We start from the raw sequence: 26,307 nt of genomic DNA, 5'->3' as shown, positions 1-26,307 counted from the left end.
CCTTCCAATATTCTCCCTGGTGGTGCTGTCATCACCATTTAACAAGCTTATACTGAAAACGTGTTCCAGGCACTGTGAGCAAAGAACTGGTGGTGCAAAGATAACTGGATTCAGTCCCTGTCCTTGAAAAGTTTCTAGTTTAATCATGAATGTTTGAGGGAACAGTGGTATGAAGTAAATTAACATGAGTAATATGTAATAGGAAAACTGAGGGTGGAGCAGCTAATCCTGCCTGAGGGCCAGGAAAGGGTTCACTGAAGGACTGACCTTAAATCTAGGTCTAGAAGAATGAGTCATAATGCTTCCAGGTAAAAAAGGATACAAGGTTGTATCAAGTGAAAGTTAACAGTGTGCACAAAAAGATGGAAGTAGAAGTAGTCTGGCACAGAGGGAACAATGTAGCAGAAAGAGATGGTGATGGGCTAAGGAGTTGAGCTTATAAACCATCAGGTCACAGAGGAGTTTCAACAGGGAGCAGTAGGGAAGATAAACCGGAGGAAGTACAGACCAGTGGCAGGTCCACCAATAAAAAAGGAGAGTCTGGTCTTAAGGGCGGGGACAAGGAAGAGAACAAGGATCCAGGAGACACTGAGGAGTAACCAATAGAGCACAAAAGACAGGAGAGGGCTTCCCTGGTGGCACAGTGGTTGAGAATCTGCCTGCCAATGCAGGGGACACGCGTTCGAGCCCTGGTGTGGGAGGATCCCACATGCCGTAGAGCAACTAGGCCCGTGAGCCACAACTACTGAGCCTGCGCGTCTGGAGCCTGTGCTCCGCAACAAGAGAGGCCGCGATAGTGAGAGGCCCGCGCACCATGATGAAGAGTGGCCCCCACTTGCTGCAACTAGAGAAAGCCCTCGCACAGAAACGAAGACCCAACACAGCCATAAATAAATAAATTAATTAATTAATTAATTATTTTAAAAAAAGACAGGAGAGTCCCAGGCAACTCCAATGTTTACAGTTTGGAAAGACGGGTAGATAATGATGCCATTAACAAAGATGGAGAAAAAAGAAGAGAATGGAGAATGGAGTATTCAACGTCCCCAACCAGGGAGCATCATTTCACTGGAATGTGATTTTTAGAAGCATCGATTTACATCAATTACAAAAAAATTTACTGTGGGTGTACAATTAAATGTAAATCTCTTTCAATGCTTTTTATTGCCTAAAATATTCAGTAGACACTGCCTTTGATTACTAACAGACAAAAGTTATCAGTAAGGGATAAATCAAAAGTCCTCAATGTCATTCACTTAATCTATTTGACACAAACTAAATGTCAATGGGCATCCTCCAAAAATTCACAAAATGAGACAGACATGTAGACAGAAACTTATTATTCTGTTTTACACATTAGTTGGACTCATAATACATAACAAATACCAAGGTCTTATGCATGCACCTTTCAACCGATTGGCCTACCTTTGCAGTCTTGTCAGCAGAGGTAGAAGAAAACTTGGTTGCATCAGGAGAAATATCACAAGAAAGAACTGTATCCTGATGACAGACAAAGTCTTTTTCTGTTCTTCCAGTAATAATATTCCATACCTTCAAAGAAAAACTCAGAAGTTGACAATTCAGAACATTTTGTATACTGAGCATAAACAGCCAGAAGACATCTATAAACCAAGAGCTTTAGCACATTGGTTGTTCTGACCTCTTTAAGTGCCTTTTAGTACAAATGCTCATAAACACACAGCAGATGTAGATGACTGCAGTAAACAGGAAACAGGCATTTCTATTTTAGAAATTTAAAAATTTAAGTATTTACATACCAGCCACCTGCTTTTGGCTGTCATGATATAATCAATGCGATCAATATTAGAATATTTTTTTAAAAAGAAATATGTGCTTCAAATTACCTTCACTGTTCCATCAAACGACCAGGAAAGCAGTCTTGAATTTTTCAAGAGTCTAAAGTCTTTCACAGTTTCCTGATGGGCTTGCAGAAAGACATATTCCTCTGACTGCCAATTCCATACCTGAATATCAGAGAAATACGTCTGCTATAACCCTTTCCCCATAATATCCCATTAGAGAGGCGGAGGTGTATCACTCGTTTGTCTAAAGTCTTTCATCCTCATGGCACGTCAGTAAAATAAAGAAGAGAACCAAATAAGAATATGGTATCCCCATTTTACAGACAGAGAAGAGAAGAGCTGGGGTTAATTAACTTGACTATGGGCAAAATAAAATATTTTTCCTCCTAAATAAAGTCTGTTTTCTTCAGTTGCTTGGAGAGCAGTTAATTATACCAGAAGATAGAGAAAAGTCACAATATGTTCATGAGCTCACCATCTGATTAAACCTTCCAAAGAAAACTATCCCGACATATTCACAGATTGCTAAACCTCGCAAGTTAGGCCAAGTGTCCAGATTCTGGCTCCACTGAAGCTACTGAATCCTACTGGCCCTACTGCCTGGGAAGGTCAGTTGACCAGAGCAGCTTCAGACCAGGTCGTGGAATTTCTGAGCTTCAGAGATCTTACCTAGCCCCTAATGCAATCCTCAAAATGACAAAAGTGATATAGTACATTATTTTTCACATGGCACTCCAGGAAGAACTCCTCAGATACAAGAGAAAGAGAAGAGATTGCAATGTTGGAGACAATGCGTTCAAAGTAGGCTTGAGAAGTGAGCTGGAACTATGATTCACAAACTGAGAAGGGCATTTCAAACAAAGAGAATGAATGCTAGAGTTAAAGCACAGGAGCAGGAAAATGTGGAAAGATTACAGGTACCTGTTCATAGTTCAATCTGACTGGAACAGGATATGTAGAAGGAACAGTATAGGGAAAAAAGTTTAGAAAGATATTCAAAGAAACAGCCCAGAGAGCCTGAAGCTAGACTTCTGAGCTGTGGGCAATCAGAGTCTCCCACAGAATTTTCTTCTATTTTTTTAATATTAGGAATAAAAAGATAACGAAAAAGCAGCCACCATCTCAGGTATGCACATTAGTAATATTCTGGGTCTCGTTTTTGACTGGTGAAGGTTAAACAGTAGAAATGCCTTTAAGGCTTTTCTTACTGGGCTTAGGCAAAATTGTAACAGAAATTACACCTCTCTTACCCCCTTTCTTTACTCCTCTGTCCTCCACATTTAGCAATCACCCTCCCAGCCCCACCGAGCCCTGGCTCTCAGATATCTCCATCTTTTCTGTCTGAGTGTTCATTCATAGAAGCAGGGTATCTTGTATGAGAGCAAGGGACCTTAGAAGAAGAGCTGGAAGTGAGAGTAGTTCTAAAGAGGATGAAATGGGAATTTCAGTATTTTAAGAGCACAATAAGATATGCTGAGGTAGAGGGAAGAAACAGAAGCTTTCTGGCTCCCCAAATCGTATCAGGAAAAAAGGCATCCTGTGTGACTAAACATAAAATACCCTGGACCGCTACCACTAGGAACCTTCTGGCTCCCTCCTCCTACTTTCTGGGCTTTACTGAACTAGAGGATCAGTGGCTATTGTTAACAGCTCTTCCTGGTTGACTGGCACTGCCATTCCCAGCTGTGTCTGATTCAATGTTCATTCCTGACTGAGGTTCTTACTGCTACCCTCCACACATCAAGAAGTCAGAGAGCCTTCCTGAGCAGATATAACAAAGAATTTGACAATCTAAAGTCTATTAATAAAAAATAAAAAAAAAAATAAAAAAAAAAAAAAAAAGAATTTGACAATCACTAAGGGGAAATGAAGACTAGCCTACTAGCCTTAGCAGCTTTTGTTGCAGATGCTTTCTGATAAGGCAATGATGACAAGGATACCTTTTTTGTTGACCTCAAACATACTGTGCTAGTTGAATCACCTTATATAATAGTTAAACTTCCACCAGCATTATCAGTCAAATGTATAAAGGTTGAGTTTGGGTATGTCTCTACAATTAGCTATAATTTTTGCAATGTACGTACACTAGAATTTTTTCAGCTATATAAATTTAAATTTTTAAAAATGCTAAAGAATCTTTTTACACTTGTAAGAATCAATATATTCTCATTCATTGGCTCAGGTAAACACAGCTACTACTTGGGCTTTATTTACATCGAGGTAAAAGATCAAAAACTACCAAAATAGACCTCAACTTTCACAACTCTAGGTGCTATAATCAAGAGAGCTGATTCTTCAAATTTTGGCAGTAACTTTAGTTGAGCTTGACAAAGATTTACCGAACCCCTACTACATTCCAGGCACTGGGGATACAAAGATGATTAAAATAAACCTCAAAAATGGCAACTATGTGAGGGGTTTGCAGATCTGTTAATTAACTTGATTGTGGTAATTATTTCACAATGTGTACATATATCAAATCATCACATTATATGTCTTAAACATAATACAGTTTTGCCAATTATACCTCAGTAAAGCTGGGGGGAAAAAAAACAAACCTCCAATTAATTATTTATTAAAACATTAAAAAAACTATAAAACAAAAACCCAACCAGTCAATTCATGGAAATACCTACCAAGAGTTTTGTTGCATGAATGTACATGCATTAAAACATTTTAAATGTAAAAAGTATTCTGAGCAGAGCAGAAAAAGAGGATGAAACACAACTCATTTCTACAAATAATCTAACTTGGATCCTAAAAATACTCCTAGAAATTATTTCTCCCTCTGGCTGAGAATATCTGATCTTCAAGGAGGTCATAAAACCTGTGAATTTAGCTTTTGACAGAAAGACTATACTGTATACAATGTCTCAGCAGAATTTCATCAGATGTAGCTTAGTTTTACACATTTGAAAGCCATGTGGAGAGGAAGAAAGGTGAATATTACACTGAGTTTCAGAGCTAATACACTAGTACCATGGGAGCATATAAGTAAGTTTCTATACTAAAGGCAAATTTCATTCCAATCATATAGGACTCATAGAGACATAACATAAAAAGATTTTTTCCAAAATAGTTTTTAACTGTGCAGTTAAATATTGCCACTGTAGGAAATATATACATATATATAAAATAAGAGAATACATACTAACTCCTGTTTGAACATATGCATTTATATCCTTCTCCTTCACTTCTAAAACCCCACTAAAATGACAAAGTCAAGAATGAGAAAGAAGGTAACAAAAAAACATTGGAGGCTGTATAGCAGGAGAATGGTAACTGGCTTTGCAGAACCAAGAAACAGAATCTTAAAAGCATTAGAAAGACAAAAGCAACAAAACTGACACTACAGAACTCCCAAAATGCTCAGAAACTGAGGTCACAAAGTACATCCAGAGGTGGGAATGAGGGTGGGGCTAAAAAGAGATGTATCAGGAGTTGTGGGAAGATGGCAGTGATGCAGGCGTCTCCTTGAAGCCTCCATAAGAGTAGACAAAGCAACTAAAATAGCAAATCCAAAAATGCACAGACAATATCAACAAGACCATGTTACATGACATAGTATCCCCAAACACCACAAGATACAAGTAAATGGGGACAAACTGAGAGCTGCAAGACTTGCACAGTAACAGCATCTGTATGGGCAGAAGCAGAGGGAAGCATAATGAGTCTGACAAACCTAAAAACAGGAGAATCCCAAAAGAGCCAAGTACCATTCACTGAAAAGTGAAGGACCAACAGGGAACAGCAGTAGGAACTGAGTGCAAGACTGACTGTACTGTGTGGCACAGTCTGGAAGGCTAAAGCAGTCTAGACCCTATGAACTCTCAAAAATAACCGGGACAATCCTACAGTGAGGAGAAACTGTTGGGAATAGAATCTAAAGTGAGAAAAACAAGGATGATGGCAGCAAAGGAAAGGGAAGGTCTCCATAAAAATGAGGGAAGGGGATAGAACAAAGGGATCTCATCAGAACAATGCCATATTTTTAACACTTCATGAAAACAACAGAAGATGGAACTGCAGAGCTGTGAAGAAAGAAATGTTGTCCTTCCCAATCCCTTCAAAAAGTTCAGGAAAACTAATTTCCTGTAAAAAGAAAAGAATCACTGTTGAATCCCAAACAATGTTATTATGAGAAAAAAAAAAAAGAATAAAGTGCAGAATAATACTCCTAAAACAAACCAGAAAGAAGAATCTCTGGATTAAAGGACACAAGCACAACTGAGGGTAGGATAGCAATTTAGAGAACAGGGGGATCAGTGAAGGTTTACACACTAAACGCCAAGACATTATACGATCCACACCCCCCTTCCCGCTCTCTTCCCCCACTTAGCTCTAAGAACCTGTCTGCCAGGTTTATAACCTCCAGGAGAAGACCAGATATTCCTCTCTAGGAATCTGACAAGACCAAGACAAAGACCTAAAGACACTGACAAATTTTCCCCATCCAGATCACCTTTCAGAGGAGGTCTCAGTCAATACACAGAGCTCCCAGTCAGCCTTTTAGTATCCATCTCTGGGTAATGAATGATCACCACACAGCTGAGGAAGGCATTTAAAATAAGAGGCCAAAACAACCAAAGAGAAAAAAAAAAAATTGGAGGGAAGAGCAACTATGCAGGAAAATTAGATTTTGAGGGAAAAAATATATATAATGTATATGATATAATTTATACATTATTTATATACCCATCTATCCTCAAAGTAGTAAGATATTTCATCTACAAAACAAGAACACACGCTCTACAGAAAAATTAAACAAACAATAGAAAGGACTCTCCGGCATTAAAAATGGTAGAAATGAAAAACTCAATGAAAGGGTTGGAAGATAAAGCTGAGGAAAACTCCAGGAAAATAGATTATGGTACAGAAAGATGAAACATAGAAAAAGAAAACTAGATGATCAGTCCAGGAGATCCAATATGTGAATAAGGGATGTTAACAGAAAAAGGAAGCATATGGGGAGTGCGGGGGGTGGGAGTGAATCAAAGAAATAATTCAAGTAAACTTCTGTGAATTGAAAAACATAAGTTTCCAAACTGAGAAGGGATAGTGAAAGTCAAAAACAATGGATGAAACGAACACACAAAGGCACATCATCATGAAATTTCAAAATTCTGGGGACAAAGAGAAGATCCTAAAATCTTCCAGAGAGAAAGATGAGGAATCAGAATGGCTTCAGACTTCTCAACATGAGCTTTGAAACTTGGAAAAACAAAATAAAACAATGTCTTCAAGGATTTAGGGTAAAATAATTTCCAACTATTACCAAAGGTAGACTTTTCCTAAATTGCATTAAGGCAGAAAAGTAATTCATAGTACACTTGGTCTACTTAGTCATAACAATGACACTAATGACCTAAACAAAATTTTGTTGTGATTGTGTTGGGATGACAGGGATCGACAAAAGGGTGTGTGCATATGTTGGAGGTAGGACAGGTGGGAGGAGAAAAAGAGCTAAATTTTCATCTTAATATAAGGAATTCAGTAGATAAACCCTCAAACCTAAAAATCAAGAATTAGCACTAAGCATGCAATATAGGGTCATGAAGGTAAATGTCAAAAGAAACATCTAAAAGCTAAAAGTGGTGCTTTAAGAGAAAGAGAAATGGGGGAGTCTATTTTTTATAATGAGCCTTGTAATACTATATGACTTTTAAAAGTATGTGCACTGGAACTTTGATAAAAATAAAGTAAGTTTTACAAATGGGACCTAATGAAACTTAAAAGCTTCTGCACAGCAAAGGAAAACATAAACAAGACGAAAAGACAACCCTCAGAATGGGAGAAAATATTTGCAAACGAAGCAACTGACAAAGGATTAATCTCCAAAACATACAAGCAACTCATGTGGCTCAATATCAAAAAAACAAACAACCCAATCCAAAAATAGGCAGAAGACCTAAATAGACATTTCTCCAAAGAACATATACAGATTGCCAGCAAACACACGAAAGGATGCTTAACATCATTAATCATTAGAGAAATGCAAATCAAAACTACAATGAGATATAATCTCACACCGGTCAGAACGGCCATCATCAAAAAATCTACAAACAATAAATGCTGGAGAGGGTGTGGAGAAAAGGGAACCCTCTTTCACTGTTGGTGGGAATGTAAATTGATACAGCCACTATGGAAAACAGTGTGGAAGTTCCTTTAAAAACTAAAAATAGAACTACCATACGACCCAGCAATCCCACTACGGGGTATATACCCTGAAAAAACCATAATTCAAAAAGAGTCATGTACCACAATGTTCATTGCAGCTCTACTGACAATAGCCAGGACATGGAAGAAACCTAAGTGTCCATCAACAGATGAGTGGATAAAGAAGATGTGGTACATATATACACTGGAATATTACTCAGCCATAAAAAGAAACCAAATTGAGTTATTTGTAGTGAGGTGGATGGACCTAAAGTCTGTCATACAGAGTGAAGTAAGTCAGAAACAGAAAAACAAATACCGTATACTAACACATACATGTGGAATCTAAAAAAAAAATGGTTCTGAAGAACCTAGGAGCAGGACAGGAATAAAGACGTAGAGAATGGACTTGAGGACACAGGGAGGGGGAAGGTAAGCTGGGACGAAGTGAGAGAGTGGCATGGACTTATATATACTACCAAATGTAAAATAGATAGCTAGTGGGAAGCAGCCGCATAGCACAGGGAGATCAGCTCTGTGCTTTGTGACCACCTAGAGGGGTGGGATAGGGAGGGTGGAAGGGAGGGAGATGCAAGAGGGAAGAGATATGGGGACATATGTATATGTATAACTGATTCACTTTGTTATAAAGCAGAAATAACACACCATTGTAAAGCAATTATACTCCAATAAAGATGTTAAAAAATAAAAAAAAATAAAGTAAGTTTTTAAAGAATGTACACTCACACAAGTGCTTCCTCATGGAGGGGTTGGAGCTGCAGCAGACGCAACCCTGGGCAGCCCCTTCTCTGCCACCTCCTTCTCTTCCTGAGGGCTCCCCACTCCTCTTGCCCTCCAACGCTACCCAGATAACACTGAAGAAAACCTCTGTGCATAAATATTTCTCCATACTTGATTATTTTCTTAAGATAGGAATAAAAATGTTCAGTCAAAAGCCACGTGGCTAACAGGGTCTTGGTGCTCCAGCCAGGTGTCAGGCCTGTGCCTCTGAGGTGGGAGAGCTGAGCTCAGGACATCGGTCCACCAGAGACCTCCCGGCTCCACGTAATATCAAATGGCAAAAGCTCTCCCAGAGATCTCCATCTCAACACTAAGACCCAGCTCCACTCAATGACCAGCAAGCTACAAAAACCTAGCAAGACAGGAACACAACCCCACCCATTAGCAGAGAGGCTGCCTAAAATCATAATACGGTGACAGACACCCCAAAACACACCACCGGACGTGGTCCTGCCCACCAGAAAGACAAGATCCAGCCTCATCCACCAGAACACAGGCACCAGTCCCCTCCACAAGGAAGCCTACACAACCCAGTGAACCAACCTTAGGCACTGGGGACAGACACCAAAAACAACAGGAACTACGAACCTGCAGCCTGCGAAAAGGAGACCCCAAACACAGTTAAGTTAAGCAAAATAAGAAGACAGAGAAACACACAGCAGATGAAGGAGCAAGGTAAAAACCCACCAGACCAAACAAATGAAGGGGAAATAGGCAGTCTACCTGAAAAAGAATTGAGAATAATGATAGTAAAGATGATCCAAAATCTTGGAAATAGAATGGATAAAATACAAGAAATGTTTAACAAGGACCTAGAAGAACTAAAGAGCAAACAGACAATAATGAACAACACAATAAATGAAATTAAAAATTCTCTAGAAGGAATCAATAGCAGAATAACTGAGGCAAAAGAACGGATAAGTGACCTGGAAGATAAAATAGTGGAAATAACTACCGCAGAGCAGAATAAAGAAAAAAGAATGAAAAGAATTGAGGACAGTCTCAGAGACCTGTGGGACAACATTAAACGCACCAACATTCGAATTACAGGGGACCCAGAAGAAGAAGAGAAAAAGAAAGGGACTGAGAAAATATTTGAAGAGATTATAGTTGAAAACTTCCCTAGTATGGGAAAGGAAATAGTCAAGTCCAGGAAGCACAGAGAGTCCCATACAGGATAAATCCAAGGAGAAATATGCCAAGACACATATTAATCAAACTATCAAAAATTAAATACAAAGAAAAATATTAAAAGCAGCAAGGGAAAAACAACAAATAACATACAAGGGAATCCCCATAAGGTTAACAGCTAATCTTTCAGCAGAAACTCTGCAAGCCAGAAGAGACTGGCAGGACATATTTAAAGTGATGAAAGGGAAAAACCTACAACCAAGATTACTCTACCCAGCAAGGATCTCATTCAGATTCGACAGAGAAATTAAAACCTTTACAGACAAGCAAAAGCTAAGAGAATTCAGCACCACAAAACCAGCTTTACAACAAACGCTAAAGGAACTTCTCTAGGCAGGAAACATAAGAGAAGGAAAAGACCTACAATAACAAACCCAAAACAATTAAGAAAATGGTAACAGGAACATACATATTGATAATTACCTTAAATATAAATGGATTAAATGCTCCAACCAAAAGACATAGACCGGCTGAATGGATACAAAACCAAGACCCGTATATATGCTGTCTACAAGAGACCCACTTCAGACCTACGGACACATACAGACTGAAAGTGAGGGAAAAAGATATTCCATGCAAATGGAAATCAAAATAAAGCTGGAGTAGCAGTTCTCATATCAGACAAAATAGACCTTAAAATAAAGACTATTACAAGAGACAAAGAAGGACACTACATAATGATCAAGGGATCAATCCAAGAAGAAGATATAACAATTGTAAATATTTATGCACCCAACATAGGAGCACCTCAGTACATAAGGCAAATACTAACAGTAATAAAAGGGGAAATCGACAGTAATACAATCATAGTACGGGACTTTAACACCCCACTTTCACCAATGGACAGATCATCCAAAGTGAAAATAAATAAGGAAACACAAGCTTTAAATGATACATTAAACAAGATGGACTTAACCGATATTTATAGGACATTCCATCCAAAAACAACAGAATACACTTTCTTCTCAAGTGCTCATGGAACATTCTCCAAGATAGATCACATCTTGGGTCACAAATCAAGGCTTGGTAAATTTAAGAAAATTGAAATTGTATCAATATCTTTTCCAACCACAACACTATGAGACTAGATATCAATTACAGGAAAAAATCTGTAAGAAATACAAACACACGGAGGCTAAACAATACACTACTTAATAATCAACAGATCACCGAGGAAATCAAAAAATACCTAGAAACAAATGACTATGAAAACATGATTACCCAAAACCTATGGGATGCAGCAAAAGCAGTTCTAAGAGGGAAGTTTACAGCAATACAATCCTACCTCAAGAAACAAGAAATATCTCAATAAACAACCTAACCTTACACCTAAAGCAATTCGAGAAAGAAGAACAAAAAAACCCCAAAGTTAGCAGAAGGAAAGAAATCATAAAGATCAGATCAGAAATAAACGAAAAAGAAATGAAGAAAACAATAGCAAAGATCAATAAAACTCAAAGCTGGTTCTTTGAGAAGATACACAAAATTGATAAACCATTAGCCAGACTCATTGAGAAAAAAAGAGAGAAGACTCAAATCAACAGAATTAGAAATGAAAACGGAGAAGTAACAACTGACACTGCAGAAATACAAAGGATCATGAGAGATTATTGCAAGCAACTATATGTCAATAGAATGGACAACCTGGAAGAAATGGACAAATTCTTAGAAACGCACAACCTTCTGAGACTGAACCAGGAAGAAACAGAAAATATAAACAGACCAATCACAAACACTGAAATTGAAACTGTGATTAAAAATCTTCCAACAAACAAAAGCCCAGGACCAGATGGCTTCACAAGCAAATTCTATCAAACATTTAGAGAAGAGCTAACACCTATCCTTCTCAAACTCTTCCAAAATATAGCAGAGGGAGGAACACTCCCAAACTCATTCTATGAGGCCACCATCACCCTGATACCAAAACCAGACAAAGATGTCATAAAAAAAAGAAAACTACAGGCCAATATCATTGATGAACATAGATGCAAAAATCCTCAACAAAATACTAGCACACAGAATCCAACAGCACATTAAAAGGATCATACACCATGATCAAGTGGGGTTTATCCCAGGAATACGAGGATTCTTCAATATACGCATATCAATCAGTGTGATAAACCATATTAACAAATTGAAGGAGAAAAACCATATGATCATCTCAATAGATGCAGAAAAAGGTTTCAACAGAATTCAACACCCATTTATGATAAAAACCCTCCAGAAGGTAGGCATAGAGGGAACTTACCTCAACATAATAAAGGCCATATATGACAAACCCACAGCCAACATTGTTCTCAATGGTGAAAAACTGAAACCATTTCCACTAAGATCAGGACCAAGACAAGGTTGTCCACTCTCACCACTATTATTCAACATAGTTTTGGAAGTTTTAGCCACAGCAATCAGAGAAGAAAAAGAAGTAAAAGGAATACAAATCAGAAAAGAAGAAGTAAAGCTGTCACTGTTTGCAGATGACATGATACTATACATAGAGAATCCTAAAGATGCTACCAGAAAACTACTAGAGCTAATCAATGAATTTGGTAAAGTTGCAGGATACAAAATTAATGCACAGAAATCTCTTGCATTCCTATACACTAAAGATGAAAAATCTGCAAGTGAAATTAAGGAAACACTCCCATTTACCACTGCAACAAAATGAATAAAATACCTAGGAATAAACCTACCAAAGGAGACAAAAGACCTGTATGCAGAAAACTATAAGACACTGATGAAAGAAATTAAAGATGATACAAACAGATGGAGAGATATACCATGTTCCTGTATTGGAAGAATCAATGTTGTGAAAATGACTATACTACCCAAAGCAATGTACAGATTCAATGCTATCCCTATCAAACTACCAATGGCATTTTTCACAGAACTAGAACAAAAAATTTCACAATTTGTATGGAAACACAAAAGACCACGAATAGCCAAAGCAATCTTGAGAAAGAAAAATGGAGCTGGAGGAATCAGGCTCACAGACTTCAGACTATACTAGAAAACTACAGTAATCAATACAGTATGGTACTGGCACAAAAACAGAAATACAGATCATGGAACAGGATAGAAAGCCCAGAGATAAACCCACGCACCTATAAAGGAGGCAAAAATATACAATGGAGAAAAGATAGCCTCTTCAATAAGTGGTGCTGGGAAAACAGGACAGCTACATGTAAAAGAATGAAATTAGAACACTCCCTAACACCATACACAAAAATAAACTCAAAATGGATTAAAGACCTAAATGTAGAGCCAAACACTATAAAACTCTTAGAGGAAAACATAGGTAGAACATTCTATGACATAAATCACAGCAAGATCCTTTTTGACCCACCTCCTAGAGAAATGGAAATAAAAACAAAAATAAACAAATGGGACCTAGTGAAACTTAAAAGATTTTGCACAGCAAAGGAAACCATAAACAAGACGAAAAGACAACCCTCAGAATGGGAGAAAATACTTGCAAACGAAGCAACTGACAAAGGATTAATCTCCAAAATTTACAAGCAGCTCATGCAGCTCAATATCAAAAAAACAAACAACCCAATCCAAAATTGAGCAGAAGACCTAAACAGACATTTCTCCAAAGAAGGTATACAGATTGCCAACAAACACATGAAAGGATGCTCAACATCACCAATCATTAGAGAAATGCAAGTCAAAACTACAATGAGGCATCACCTCACACCGGTCAGAATGGCCATCATCAAAAAATCTAGAAACAATAAATGCTGGAGAGGGTGTGGAGGAAAGGGAACCCTCTTGCACTGTTGGTGGGAATGTAAATTGATACAGCCACTAGGGAGAACAGTATGGAGGTTCTTTAAAAAACTAAAAATAGAATTACCATACGACCCAGCAATCCCACTACGGGGTATATACCCTGAAAAAACCGTAATTCAAAAAGAGTCATGTACCACAATGTTCACTGCAGCTCTATTTACAATAGCCAGGACATGGAAGCAACCTAAGTGTCCTTCGACAGATGAATGGATAAAGAAGATGTGGCACATATATACAATGGAATATTACTCAGCCATAAAAAGAAACCAAATTGAGTTATTTGTAGTGAGGTGGATGGACCTAAAGTCTGTCATACAGAGTGAAGTAAGCCAGAAAGAGAAAAACAAATACCGTATACTAACACATACATATGGAATCTAAAAAAAAAATGATTCTGAAGAACCTAGGGGCAGGACAGGAATAAAGATGCAGACGTAGAGAATGGACTTGAGGACACGGGGAGGGGGAAGGGTAAGCTGGGACGAAGTGAGAGAGTGGCATGGACATATACACACTACCAAATGTAAAACCGATAGCCAGTGGGAAGCAGCCACATAGCACAGGGAGATCAGCTCGGTGCTTTGTGAGCACCTAGAGGGGTGGGATAGGGAGGATGGGAGGGAGACGCAAGACAGAGGAGATATGGGGATGTATGTATATGTATAACTGATTCACTTTGTTATAAAGCAGAAACTAACACAACATTGTAAAGGAATTATACTCCAATAAAGATGTTAAAAAAATAAAAAAATAAAAGAACATACAGTAGGCTTAAGGCCTCTAGATCCACAATCCTTCGTTATGGTAAACTATTCTTTTTTCACAGGATTTTATCCCTGTAATAAGCATCTTACGCTTAAAGGAAAGAATGAAATTATTTCAATCAGATTTTACTACTGTAAAGAAAAATAGAAATTACATAAATGTGGCAAAAAGTATATTTATTGATTCAAATCCAAGTACCAAGGCAGGTGGGAGAATTCAAATGAATGCTTGATTTTCAAAATAAACAATCTCCCATTAGAGGGTTCTGAGTCAAACTGCGTGCCTCACTCACAGAAAAATATGGGTTTCATTTATGCCCATGTGCATAATCTAAAGGGAAGCCCAAAATAATCTGATCTGAAAGTTTAAAATACATATTAGATTTGAGGCATAATCAAAGTGTTCCTTCATTAGAGTCAGCATTATGTATGTTAGAGGTTCAACCTCCCTCTCACCTGAACTGCAGAGTCATCAGAGCTTGAGATAAGAGTCTTTGCATCAGCTGTGAACTGCATGTGCCGTACAGTGTTCTTGTGCCCAATCCTGGATCGGAAGATTCTGTTGTTTAGGAGTTCTAAAATCTTCAAAGTAAAAAACCAGAGAAAATTAATACAAAGAAATTCAGCAACACCCAGGCATTACAACCCCAAAATATTAAATCGAAACTAGACTACAGAAGGGTATAGAATTTCCATCTCAAGTGCTTTCAGTTTAACTAAAGAGACACAAATGAATGGCACAAATACAGACATGCACATCTATGCACACACACACATACACACCCTAAAATAAAACATTCACTGGAATGACCAGATGGCAGTAGGAACCAGTGGTCCTTCTGAGTATTCAACTACCCAATTCATCAAACAAGTAGCAGTCTGAGCTCAGCCTCCAAAAAGAAAATGACATTTAAGATGGATGAGAAGGAAGAAAGAAAAAAATCCTGGATGAGAGACAAGGAAAGCTCTTTATAAAACAACACAGAGACAATGCAAGATAAAGGATGATGAGGGAGACAGGTAAAGGAAAAGAGGATACAAGCAGGCTGGGAGGCAGTACACTGAGGAGACTTGAAAGGGCTAAAGATTAATATGCCAAATACAGAGAATAAGAAAGTAGAAAAGAACTCAAAAAATAACAACTACATCAAAAAGGCTTTCAAATAAACTCACACTAATAAGTAAATATGTACTAAGTAAGCACTAGGGATGTAATGTACAACACGATAAATATAATTAACACTGCTGTACACTCTACAGGAAAGTTATTAAGAGTAAATCCTAAGTGTTCTCATCAAAAGGAAAAATATTTTTCTATTTCTTTGATTTTGTGTCTACGTGAGATGGTGGATGTTCACTAAACTTACTGTGATAACCATTTCATGATGTAAGTCAAATAATTACGCTGTATACCTTAAACTTATACAGTGCTGTATGTCAATTGTATCTCAATAAAGCTGAAAGGTAAAAAAAAAACTCCTCTTTGTGGGGCAATACGGACTGGAGAATATTTGTGTAGTTCCTTACGACAATGAATCCAAAGTAAAATAAATGTGGCTAGTGGCATAATTAACAAATTAAGAAACAATTCCAAAAAGCTCAGGTGAGAAAAGGAGTCAAAATTCTTTGAAAAACTATTATGTACCTAGAGAAAATGTGCTTTTGTGATGAATTTCACTTGTGATGAAATCACTTTTTTCCAAAATGATTTTTATTATACTGTCTTTTTTTCCTTACAAGCTGATTTTATTTTTATTTATTTGATCTTACTTGATAAATTAAGGATTTCAGGTGGTAAACTGGTGTACTTCTAATACCAAACGTAGAACAGTGAGGACTGGTGAAATAGGTAAACATAAGGCACCTGCACTGATATTCCCGATGAACCTGATCAGAACCAACATGGAAACAACTTACACCCCTAAACGGCCAAGTTTCTAAGAAGAGAAAAAAATGCTCTTTGCACAGTTAGCTAAATCTCTGAGAGTGTTTGATATATTTGGAGAACAGCAAGACAACTGGGCAGAGAATAAGGAACACAAAAAGACAAAAAGTATGAGAAAGAATAGTAAAAGCAATATGAAAAATATACAACTAATAGGATTGTAAGATTATTTTTAATCTAACAGAGGAATGACTAATTACCATAGAAAGATTTATTTAGTGTGTAAGTCTACAATGCCAGGTGTATCATTAATTTTAAATAAAAACTATACTGCACGGACTGCCTCTGCAGAAGAGAACTGAATACCCGAATGGCTCCATCTTCGCCTCCAAATGCAAGGTGCTGAAGATGTGGACTTAAGCAACAGCAGCTCACTTGAGCTTCAGTCAGATAATCGATCTGACCTGTGTTTCCATTAATGAGCTAATGAAAAATAAGTCACAATCAGGTATTAGACTGTAAGAGCAGTTTTTTGTTCTTTAGAACAGAGACTTCAACTGAAAAATTAAAATGAATATAACCAACAAGAGCTCCCAGGGGAACAACAAAACCCTATTCTATTCTCAGCAGCTGCATTTAGCACTTCACACTTCCATTTCATTTCACTTTTGCGGTTCATATACATTTTCGTAAAATAAAACAAGCTTTAAAAGGTTTAAAAAGCAGCTGCCGTGCCCACCACCTGAGACACATCTGTCTGATTTGCAATCCCACAGCTAGCTCCACACTCTGTTTCCCATTTCTTCACAAAGCCCATTTTAATAGGGCTATCGTTTATTAAAATACACTTCCCTGATATTTTTCAAGGGGTTTGGTGAAACAGGACTGAGACAGACATTACATAAAAAGACAAATTAAAATTAAAATGGGTTTTATATCCTCCAAATTACTCACCAAACAGTATAAATTAAGATTTTTTTTTCCCTTTTTTCTTTTGGGAGGAGGAGGCATTGGAGAACAACCCATTACCACAATTTGGGTTGTAATGCATAGACTAAGAGTACCAAGTTTCATAACCTGTACCAAAACTAATGATTATTCTTTAAAATCCCAGTAATAAAAATACCTTATCACTCAACTAAAACATGTGACCTGGGAAAATATTTCTCAATCTTAAGTCAACTAACTGTCAGATCTATCTCTCTCACTAAAATTACAACCTAAAAGTCTTGAATTATTTTTCAATACAAAATAAGCAGCCACCTTCGTTTCAGGTACAAAGATTATAGGGTCAATCCATCAAGATAGCTTTTCCTTTACAATATTCTACCCGGCATGTTCTGATCTATTAGACATTCAAAATGAAGACTGAATTACTAAAAGGTGAGTATCTTCTTTCCCTCAAAAATCAATTTCATACTTTTTTAAGTAGTGACTAAAAAATGTATGTTCACTTAAATGGAACTATTACTTGTCAGTTTAATTGTCCTCTAAACTCTCCCGCAATCAATGACATAGAATAAAATACTTTTATAGTCAGATGACTTCTTGAAGTCTCAGTTATGACAACTACTAAAGAAAGGTTGCACAAATTTAATAAAGGTAATATAAGCATTGAACTTGACAAGAAAACTGTAGTGGAAAAAACCCCAAGTGGAAGAATCAGTCTGCTAAAAATCAGTAATGAGGAAATCACATTCAATTCCACATCCCAATTCATCCCAGAAATACAGGGCATTAGGAGCTCCTCATCAACACAGTAAGGACAATAGTAAAACCTGTAAAATACAGAACAAACCATATTTAGAGGTGTCTCACAGCTTGACTCTGACCCCCACAGCAGACGAGAAGAAATTACCACACGCCATAGACAATTTACTCCCAGATCTCTGCTTCCTGAGTTTGGATTCCACCTTGACCCTATAAAGCAGCTTACAGATTTTTGAAAATGAAAAGGACCTTACAGGTGAAGAAAGTGAGGTTCAGAGAAGTGATGCTATTTACTCAACATCACAGAACCGGATGACAATAAAGCTTGAACTTGTACCTTGGTCTCCTCAGTGAACAGTCACTATTCCCTCTACTACATCAAGCTGAGCTTTGCAGCTTTAGAACTTGTTAAGCTCTGTCCTACCCTGTCAGTCTGTCTCAAGCTCTTGCTACATCTCACACCTTCCATGTGCGTGCTCCCTCTACTTCTCTCTCCTCTTCTCTATTCCATTTCTCTCTTCACTTTAGTTCCATTCCACTACCTCATCTCATTCTCTCACATGTTCTTGCTCCCTGTCTTCCAGTTACTAACAGGAGAGGAATGAGGTAAAGCAAGGTATCACCTTGTTTAATTCTAAATACTAGCATATCTGAGCCTCAGCTCAAGACCCACATATTTATAAAACTGATACCTACTGAGCATCTGTTAGATACTATACAATTATGCATGATCAAGTCCAAAAACAAACAAGAAAAATTTTGAATTGAGAGTTCAATCAAAACACTTTTTCCAACTATTTTCTAAAAAATACTCACTTGCAGACGTTTTATATCATCAACTGCAAGAACCATCACTTCATTTTCTTGAAACACAACATCTATTTCTTGCTTTAATACTATAGCAGAGTTCTTACATACTTTCTTTGTCTTCCAGAGCTGATTAAGAAATTAAAATACTAAAGTAAGATAACTGCATTCTCTGAAATAATGCAAAGACAAGTCTTAGTCTTAAAAACAATATACAAACATACTTCACTCTCCAAATGCCTATAATGCTAGAAAATTTTCAATTAGATTATAATTCAACAATAGAAATTTATTAATTACATAGTATAGGAAGAAGCAGTTATTATTAAGAGTAATGAATGCTAGAATCAAAATGCCTTAGTATGAATTCTAGTTCTACTGAAAGTTGTGACTTTGGGCAGATTACTTAACTTGGTGCTGCTCAAAGATAAGGACCTCCTGCTGTTTCTCACTGTCTGATACCAAGATAAGGAGCAAATCAGCTATATCACTAAACACACTGTTAACAGTATGCTTATGATACAGTTGATTATTTTAAACAAGACTTTCTTGATGAAGGAAGCGGTGCATTGATTTACATTCTGGCTCAAGCTTATTGAGACTGGCACTTTAAACAGCACTGACTTAACCTTTCTGTGACTGTTTCCTCAGCTGCAAAAAGGATTGCTATGAGAATTAGCAAATTAACACAGGCACAGTACTTTGCCCAATGTCTGGCATACAGTAAATACTAAACAAATTTTAGCTAAACACAAATTTGTACAAAACACTATTAGATGCTACAGGGACAAACCAGGGTCTCCGGCCTCAAAGAGCTTATAATTTAAGATGTGTGAACAAGTCTGAGGGGCAGTGAAACATTAGTGGTTAAGAGTTTTAAAATAACTCTGTGCTGGGAGATCAGCTCCGTGCTTTGTGACCACCTAGAGGGGTGGGATAGGGAGGGTGGGAGGGAGACACGAGAGGGAGGCGATATGGGGATATATGTATACATATAGCTGATTCACTTTGTTATACAGCAGAAACTAACACACCATTGTAAAGCAATTATACTCCAATAAAGATGTTAAAAAAAAAATAACTCTGTGCTTAAATTCAAGGCACAATTTGATAAGTACCATAAGAAAATGACACACAGTCACATAGCATTAAAGGAGAAAGACATTCCCCCCAATGGAATACTAGGAAAGGCTTCACTGAAAGCTTGAGGGGACTTGTAGGGCTGTTAGGATTTCAACAAGGAGAGATACAGAGAAGTAGGTTATTCCAAACATAAGAAAACACATAGGGCTCCCCTGGTGGTGCAGTGGTTGGGAATCCACCTGCCAATGCAGGGAACATGGGTTGGAGCCCTGGTCCGGGAGGATCCCACATGCCGCGGAGCAACTAGGCCCATGCGCCACAGCTGCTGAGCCTGCGCTCTGGAGCTCGCAAGCCACAGCTCCTGAAGCCCAAGCACCTGGAGCCCGTGCTCTGCAACAAGAGAAGCCACCGCAATGAGAAGCGCGTGCACTGCAAGAAGAGCAGCCCCCGCTCACCGCAACTAGAGAAAGCCCCTGCACAGCAACAAAGACCCAACACAGCCAAAAATAAATAAATTTTTTTAAAATACCTTTTAAAAAAAAAGAAAATACATAAGCAAAAGTACAGAAGCAGGGAAGTACAGGGTGTTTGGGGAAATGTGAGCAATTCAGTGTAGGTTACCTGTAGAAATAAAACAGAAGACAGACTGGTACAGAATAGGCTGTACTGTAGAGAAGTTTAATGGTAGACTTTGGAGTACATATTTGTTGGGTTGGCCAAAAGGTTCATTCAGTTTTTTCCGTAAGATGGCTCTAGTAGCACTTAGTTATCTTTAATTTCATTTGAAACAATTTTGTTAGACTATATGTGACAGCTGCCATATCAGCATGCATTTAAAAAAAATACTTATCAAAATTGGTGAATTTTTCTGTAGCCATTTTAATATTGAAGATGGAAGAAAAAAGCAACATTTTGGGCATATTATGCTTTATTATTTCAAGAAAGGTAAAAACGCAACCGAGGGCTTCCCTGGTGGTGCAGTGGTTGAGAATCTACCTGCCAACGCAGGGGACACAGGTTCGAGCCCTTGTCCGGGAAGATCCCACATGCCGCAGAGCAACTAAGCCCGTGCACCACAACTACTGAACCTGTGCTCTAGAGCCCGCGAGCCACAACTACTGAGCCCGCGTGCTGCAACTACTGAAGCCCGTGTGCCTGGAGTCCGTGCTCCACAACAAGAGAAGCCACCACAATGAGAAGTCCGTGCACCACAAAGAAGAGTAGCCCCCACTCGCTGCAATTAGAGAAAGCCCATGCACAGCAACGAAGACCCAACACAGCCAAAAATAAATAAATAAATAAATAAAATTTATTAATAAAAAAAAAGAACTCAAACGAAACGCAAAAGAAAAGATTTGTGCAGTGTATGGAGAAGGTGCTGTGACAGACCAAACATATCAAAAATGGTTTGCGAAGTTTCACAATGGAGATTTCTTGCTGGATGATGCTCCACGGTCGGGTAGACCAGTTGATGTTGATAACGATCAAATCGAGATAGTAATTGACAACAATCAACGTTATACCATGCGGGAGATAGTCGACATACTCAAAATATCCAAATCAAGCGTTGAAAATCACCTGCACCAGCTTGAATATGTTCACTGCTTTAATGTTTGGGTTCCACATAAGTGAAAAAAACCTTCTTGATCATATTTCCACATGCAATTCTCTATTGAAACGTAACGAAAACGTTCCATTTGGGACGAAGTGAGAGAGTAGCATTGACATATATACACTACCAAATGTAAAATAGGTAGCTAGTGGGAAGCAGCTGCATTGTACGGGGAGATCAGCTCTGTGCTTTGTGACCACCTAGAGCGGTGGGATAGGGAGGGTGGGAGTGAGACACAAGAGGGAGGGGATATGGGGATATATGTATACGTATAGCTGATTCACTTTGTTATACAGCAGAAACTAACACAACATTGTAAAGCAATTATACTCCAATAAAGATGTTAATTAATTAATTAAACAAATTGTGACAGGCGATGAAAAGCGGATACTGTACAATAACGTGAAACAGAAGAGATCGTGGTGCAAACGAAATGAACTGCCAACAACCACACCAAAGGCTGGTCTTCATCCAAAGAATGTGATGCTGTGTATATGGTGGGATTGGAAGGGAGTTCTCTATTATGAGCTCCTTCCGGAAAACGAAACGATTAATTCCAGGAACTACTGCTCCCAATTAGACCAAATCAAAGCAGCACTCAACGAAAAGCGTCCAGACTTAGTCAACAGAAAACGCATTATCTTCCATCAGGATAATGCAAGATCACATGTTTCTTTGATGACCAGGCAAAAACTGTTACAGCTTGGCTGGGAAGTTCTGATTCATCTGCCATATTCACCAGATGTTGCACCTTCGGATTTCCATTTACTTAGATCTTTACAAAATTCTCTTAATGGAAAAAATTTCAATTCCCTGGAAGACTGTAAAAGGCACCTGGAACAGTTCTCTGCTCAAAAAGATAAAAAATTTTGGGAAGACGCAATTATGAAGTTGCCTGAAAAAATGGCAGAAGGTAGTGGAACGGAAGGGTGAATAAGTTGTTCAACAAAGTTCTTGGTGAAAATGAAAAATGTGTCTTATTTTTACTTAAAAATCGAAGGCACTTTTTGGCCAACCCAATACTTTGGTAGACAAGGGAGCTACTATCTGTTTTTGAGCAAAAATGACATGACTGGGGGCTTCCCTGGTGGTCCAGGGGTTAAGACTCTGCGCTTCTACTGCAGGGGGCACGGGTTCGATCCCTGGTTAGGGAACTAAGATCCTGCAAGCCACTTGGCCAAAAAAAAAAAAGAAAAGAAAATTACATGACTGTATTGTACATGAGGAATATACCTTGCAAGCAGCATGTAAAAAATCAAGAAAGAAAAGACTTGTAGCAGAGGCTAATACAAGAAAGGCAACAGCTAATGAGCACCTAAACTTGAAATGGAAAAGTAGAAATAAATGATAGAAAATGGAAAGGTATCAATAGAATCCATTAGAATTGGCAAGTAATTGGATGTGGGAATTCAAGGTAATGGAAAGAGTCAAGTTACTCTGAGGACTCAAATGTAATATATTTAAATTAACCAAAATACAGTTTAATCATTGGACCTGTCCAGCACCTGGACCATGGTAACACTCAGTGAACATGTACTGAATGAATGAGACTGCTATAGTCCACATAATAGCTCTTTTCAAGGATAAATATGAAACCAGCAGTTTCCTATTTTACTTCCCTCAATACTGCCCATCAATTTCTTAACTGGTAGGAGATTTAGCTTACCATCATTAAATGTCTAAAATGAAAATCTCAATATATCTCACCCTGATTGTCTGGTCATCAGAAGACGTCAAAAATGATGATCCATCAGGAGAAAACATCACACAATGGACCCAACTTAAATGTCCTCTGCAATCAGCTACTTTTAAACATGAGTCCATATTCCACAACTACAGAATAAACACAACAAATAGGAAATCACATTCATAAGCATTTTGAATATATCAAGAATATTAAAAATAGCAAGAATGATCCAGCAATTCCACTTCCATGAATATAGCCCAAAAATACACTAGCAAAAATACAAAATAACCTGTGTGGATTATTCACTGCATTGTTATTTTTAACAGCAAAAAACTGGAAACAACTCAAATGACCATCAATAGGGAACTAACTGAATAAACTGCATTAATCACAAAATGGGATAATACGCAATCTTAAGAAAGTAATGAGAAAAATACCCTGATAATGACTAGTCTCTGGGATATGTTGTTTACACCAAAAAAGCAAAGAATGGTATATACATTTCTGCAGAAGAGTATATATGTTACTCTCTCTCTCTCTCTCTCTATATATATATATATATGCAAGCTATACTAAACGAGATTAAAAAACAAATATGTGAATCTAGAGATGGATACAGATGTGATATATATATAGATGGATATATAAGGCTATATATTATACATATAGATATCTGTTTATACAAGCAAAAAGAAACATTAGGATGTTAAGACAAAAACGGTTACCTTCAGAAGGTAGGGAGGGAGAGTGGCAGGGAAGGGATAGGGATGAAAGTCAGACTTCCCTGAATAAAATTTATTATAAAGCTTTGATTTGGAGTCATACAAACATTTTATCCATTTTTTAAAAAATCAATCTAAAAAAATAATAGGATGAACATAAGTGGCTTCCATATTTTATTTTCCACTGTCATCTAATCCTCATTTCAAATGACTGCAAAACCCTGAAACAAATGAATGTGCTAATTGTACATGTATGTACTTCTCCTGTTATTCATGCTTATTACAAATTGTCAATGTCTATCACTAGCCTGGCTGTATTTTGTCCTGAGTTCTGCTGCAAATTACTCAATATATTCTAGTCTAATGAAGTACCATATGTGCCTGAGTTCCTCTCATTACATTCTGAATTACAGACCTACTTTATTATTTCAGAACTAGCATGGACAAAACAAGTACTTCATCACATGCCCAGTAGTTTTCAATCAGTGAGTTCTATGGTTACCAATTCGTTATGTGAAATTTTCTCTGCCTTATCTCTGGAGCCCAATCTGGGACATACAGAGCTAAAGGCCAGAAATGAAAGTGGTTCCACAACTGAAAAATCTCCCTTGAAAATCCTTCTTTCTCTTCCCTTCTTGCTCTCTCTCATCATTTCTTTGTCACTCACAGCCTCCAAAACTAAGTCCCTATATTTCAAGAAGAAAGACAATGTTTCCAGGAGATTTTTAAGAATAGCAAGGGGTAAGGATTTTAGAAGTGACAGGAAAGGCCAAAAGAAGGGTTGCTCCTCCACTCCTCCTAAAATCCAGGCAAAACCCAGGAAGGGGAAATTTCCAACCACGCCTACCTTGAGGATCTACGGGTAAGGTGTGAGATCTCCTAGTAGCTCTGAATCTTTCGATTCAAGGCCTCTGCTGAAGAGAACACTGCCCACAGCACCTACTCTTTCCCATTGCTGCAAACAGGACTGGAGCTCGTTCACACTCACTGCCTCTGCTTCCAATGGGTAGATTCTCACAGGGAAGTTCTTCAGTGTTAGTTGCACTGCTGTACTCAGAATGAGGAGGAGCCTACAGAGCTTATCCACTCACTCTCATCTTATCTGTATCTCCATGCTGAAGGGCTATAGCTCAGCCACTCTCCAGCCATACCTTCATGTACACGGCAAGGTTGGCGAACTCACTAAAAAATCACTGAAACAGGCTCAGAACACTGAAGAAGTGCTTGCCATAGTCAGGCTTCCTTTGAAGGTAGCCTGTGAACCAAATGAATTTCCCTATTTTCCAAATAAAGGCCCATACCCATCTTCTTGGACTGTAATCACAAGGGGCTTCAAATTACTTGGTGGTAAGATAAACTCAAGGAATGAGTAGTAACAAAGCTTGCAAAAACTAATCCATCTATGGAGAAAAAATATCAGGGAATTCACTGCTTTTGAAAAAATTAATATAGCAACTCACTGGGTAGAATTCTTCTAGGTATAGACACTGAGTATTAAATCCATCAGGTTAAGGGCAAAATTATAAATATAAACAAGAAATCATTTTATTCATTAGTGCTTAGCAATGAAAATTCTAGGTTAACCAATTCTAATTTTAACTTCCATCTTACCTTTCTCAATGATCTAAGAAATGTGAACTGGACTCATTTCTCATCGTTTCTTTTACAGAAGAGTCTGTGCCCATATTTCAGAGATACCATGTTTCTGCCTAGGAAACCAATGGTCATGCCATTGTTTCCCCAGACCTTGGCACATACTGACTGTTCGATAAATGCCTGGTGAATGATGTTGTCTGTCATTCTCTGTTTACTGTCAAACCAATTCTTCAATCACTGCTAAAGTATTAAAGCTGTCAATGTGGCTTAATATCCTAAAGCTAAAAGTCATTATGCTATGAAGAAAACACTCTATAATTTCTCAAGCAAACATCCTCAGCAGTTAATGGTTTAAGCAACCCATTCTTTGTCATCTTTGTACCTCTGAAGACCCAGACTTCACAGAGTAAATTCAACTACTCACCTCCACGCAGTACTGGGGCAAAGCCACCACTGCCAAATGGTTATGGGGGGAGAAGTCACAGTACTGGACAGTGCTATGATGACCTGTGTGGATTTCTGCCAACAGGCCACTGGTGTGAATGTCAAACAGCTGTCAACATAAAATAGAGAGATATCTATAAAAGTAAAATATGTTAAAAGATAAGCTATACCCAAAGTGAATCTAAATTTATTTCTAAAAGAATACCCTCCCATTTCAAACATAGAGTATAAGTC

General features: G+C 37.9%; 1 protein-coding gene across 5 annotated transcripts in view; it reads right to left on the bottom strand.

Annotated features, from left to right (window-relative positions):
* Positions 1–26,307, bottom strand: part of APAF1 (apoptotic peptidase activating factor 1) — a 92,855-nt gene that overhangs the window by 10,165 nt on the left and 56,383 nt on the right. For 4 of the 5 annotated variants that reach the window (XM_036865664.1, XM_036865662.1, XM_036865661.1 and 1 more), the window contains exons 18-24: positions 26,054–26,182; positions 23,332–23,457; positions 18,939–19,058; positions 16,779–16,895; positions 14,984–15,109; positions 1,866–1,985; positions 1,426–1,551 (exon numbers count right to left, since the gene is read on the bottom strand). In XM_036865664.1, the coding sequence (XP_036721559.1) occupies positions 1,426–1,551; positions 1,866–1,985; positions 14,984–15,109; positions 16,779–16,895; positions 18,939–19,058; positions 23,332–23,457; positions 26,054–26,182 (864 nt within the window). The remainder of the gene's footprint in view (positions 1–1,425; positions 1,552–1,865; positions 1,986–14,983; positions 15,110–16,778; positions 16,896–18,938; positions 19,059–23,331; positions 23,458–26,053; positions 26,183–26,307) is intronic. The other variant, XM_036865665.1, reaches the window with a different exon arrangement.

The sequence above is a fragment of the Balaenoptera musculus genome, chromosome 10, assembly GCF_009873245.2.
Source record: "Balaenoptera musculus isolate JJ_BM4_2016_0621 chromosome 10, mBalMus1.pri.v3, whole genome shotgun sequence".
Classification (NCBI taxonomy): Eukaryota; Metazoa; Chordata; class Mammalia; order Artiodactyla; family Balaenopteridae; genus Balaenoptera; species Balaenoptera musculus.
The sequence above is the reverse complement of the archived record's forward strand: the minus strand, read 5'-3'. Positions and strand labels throughout refer to the sequence as shown.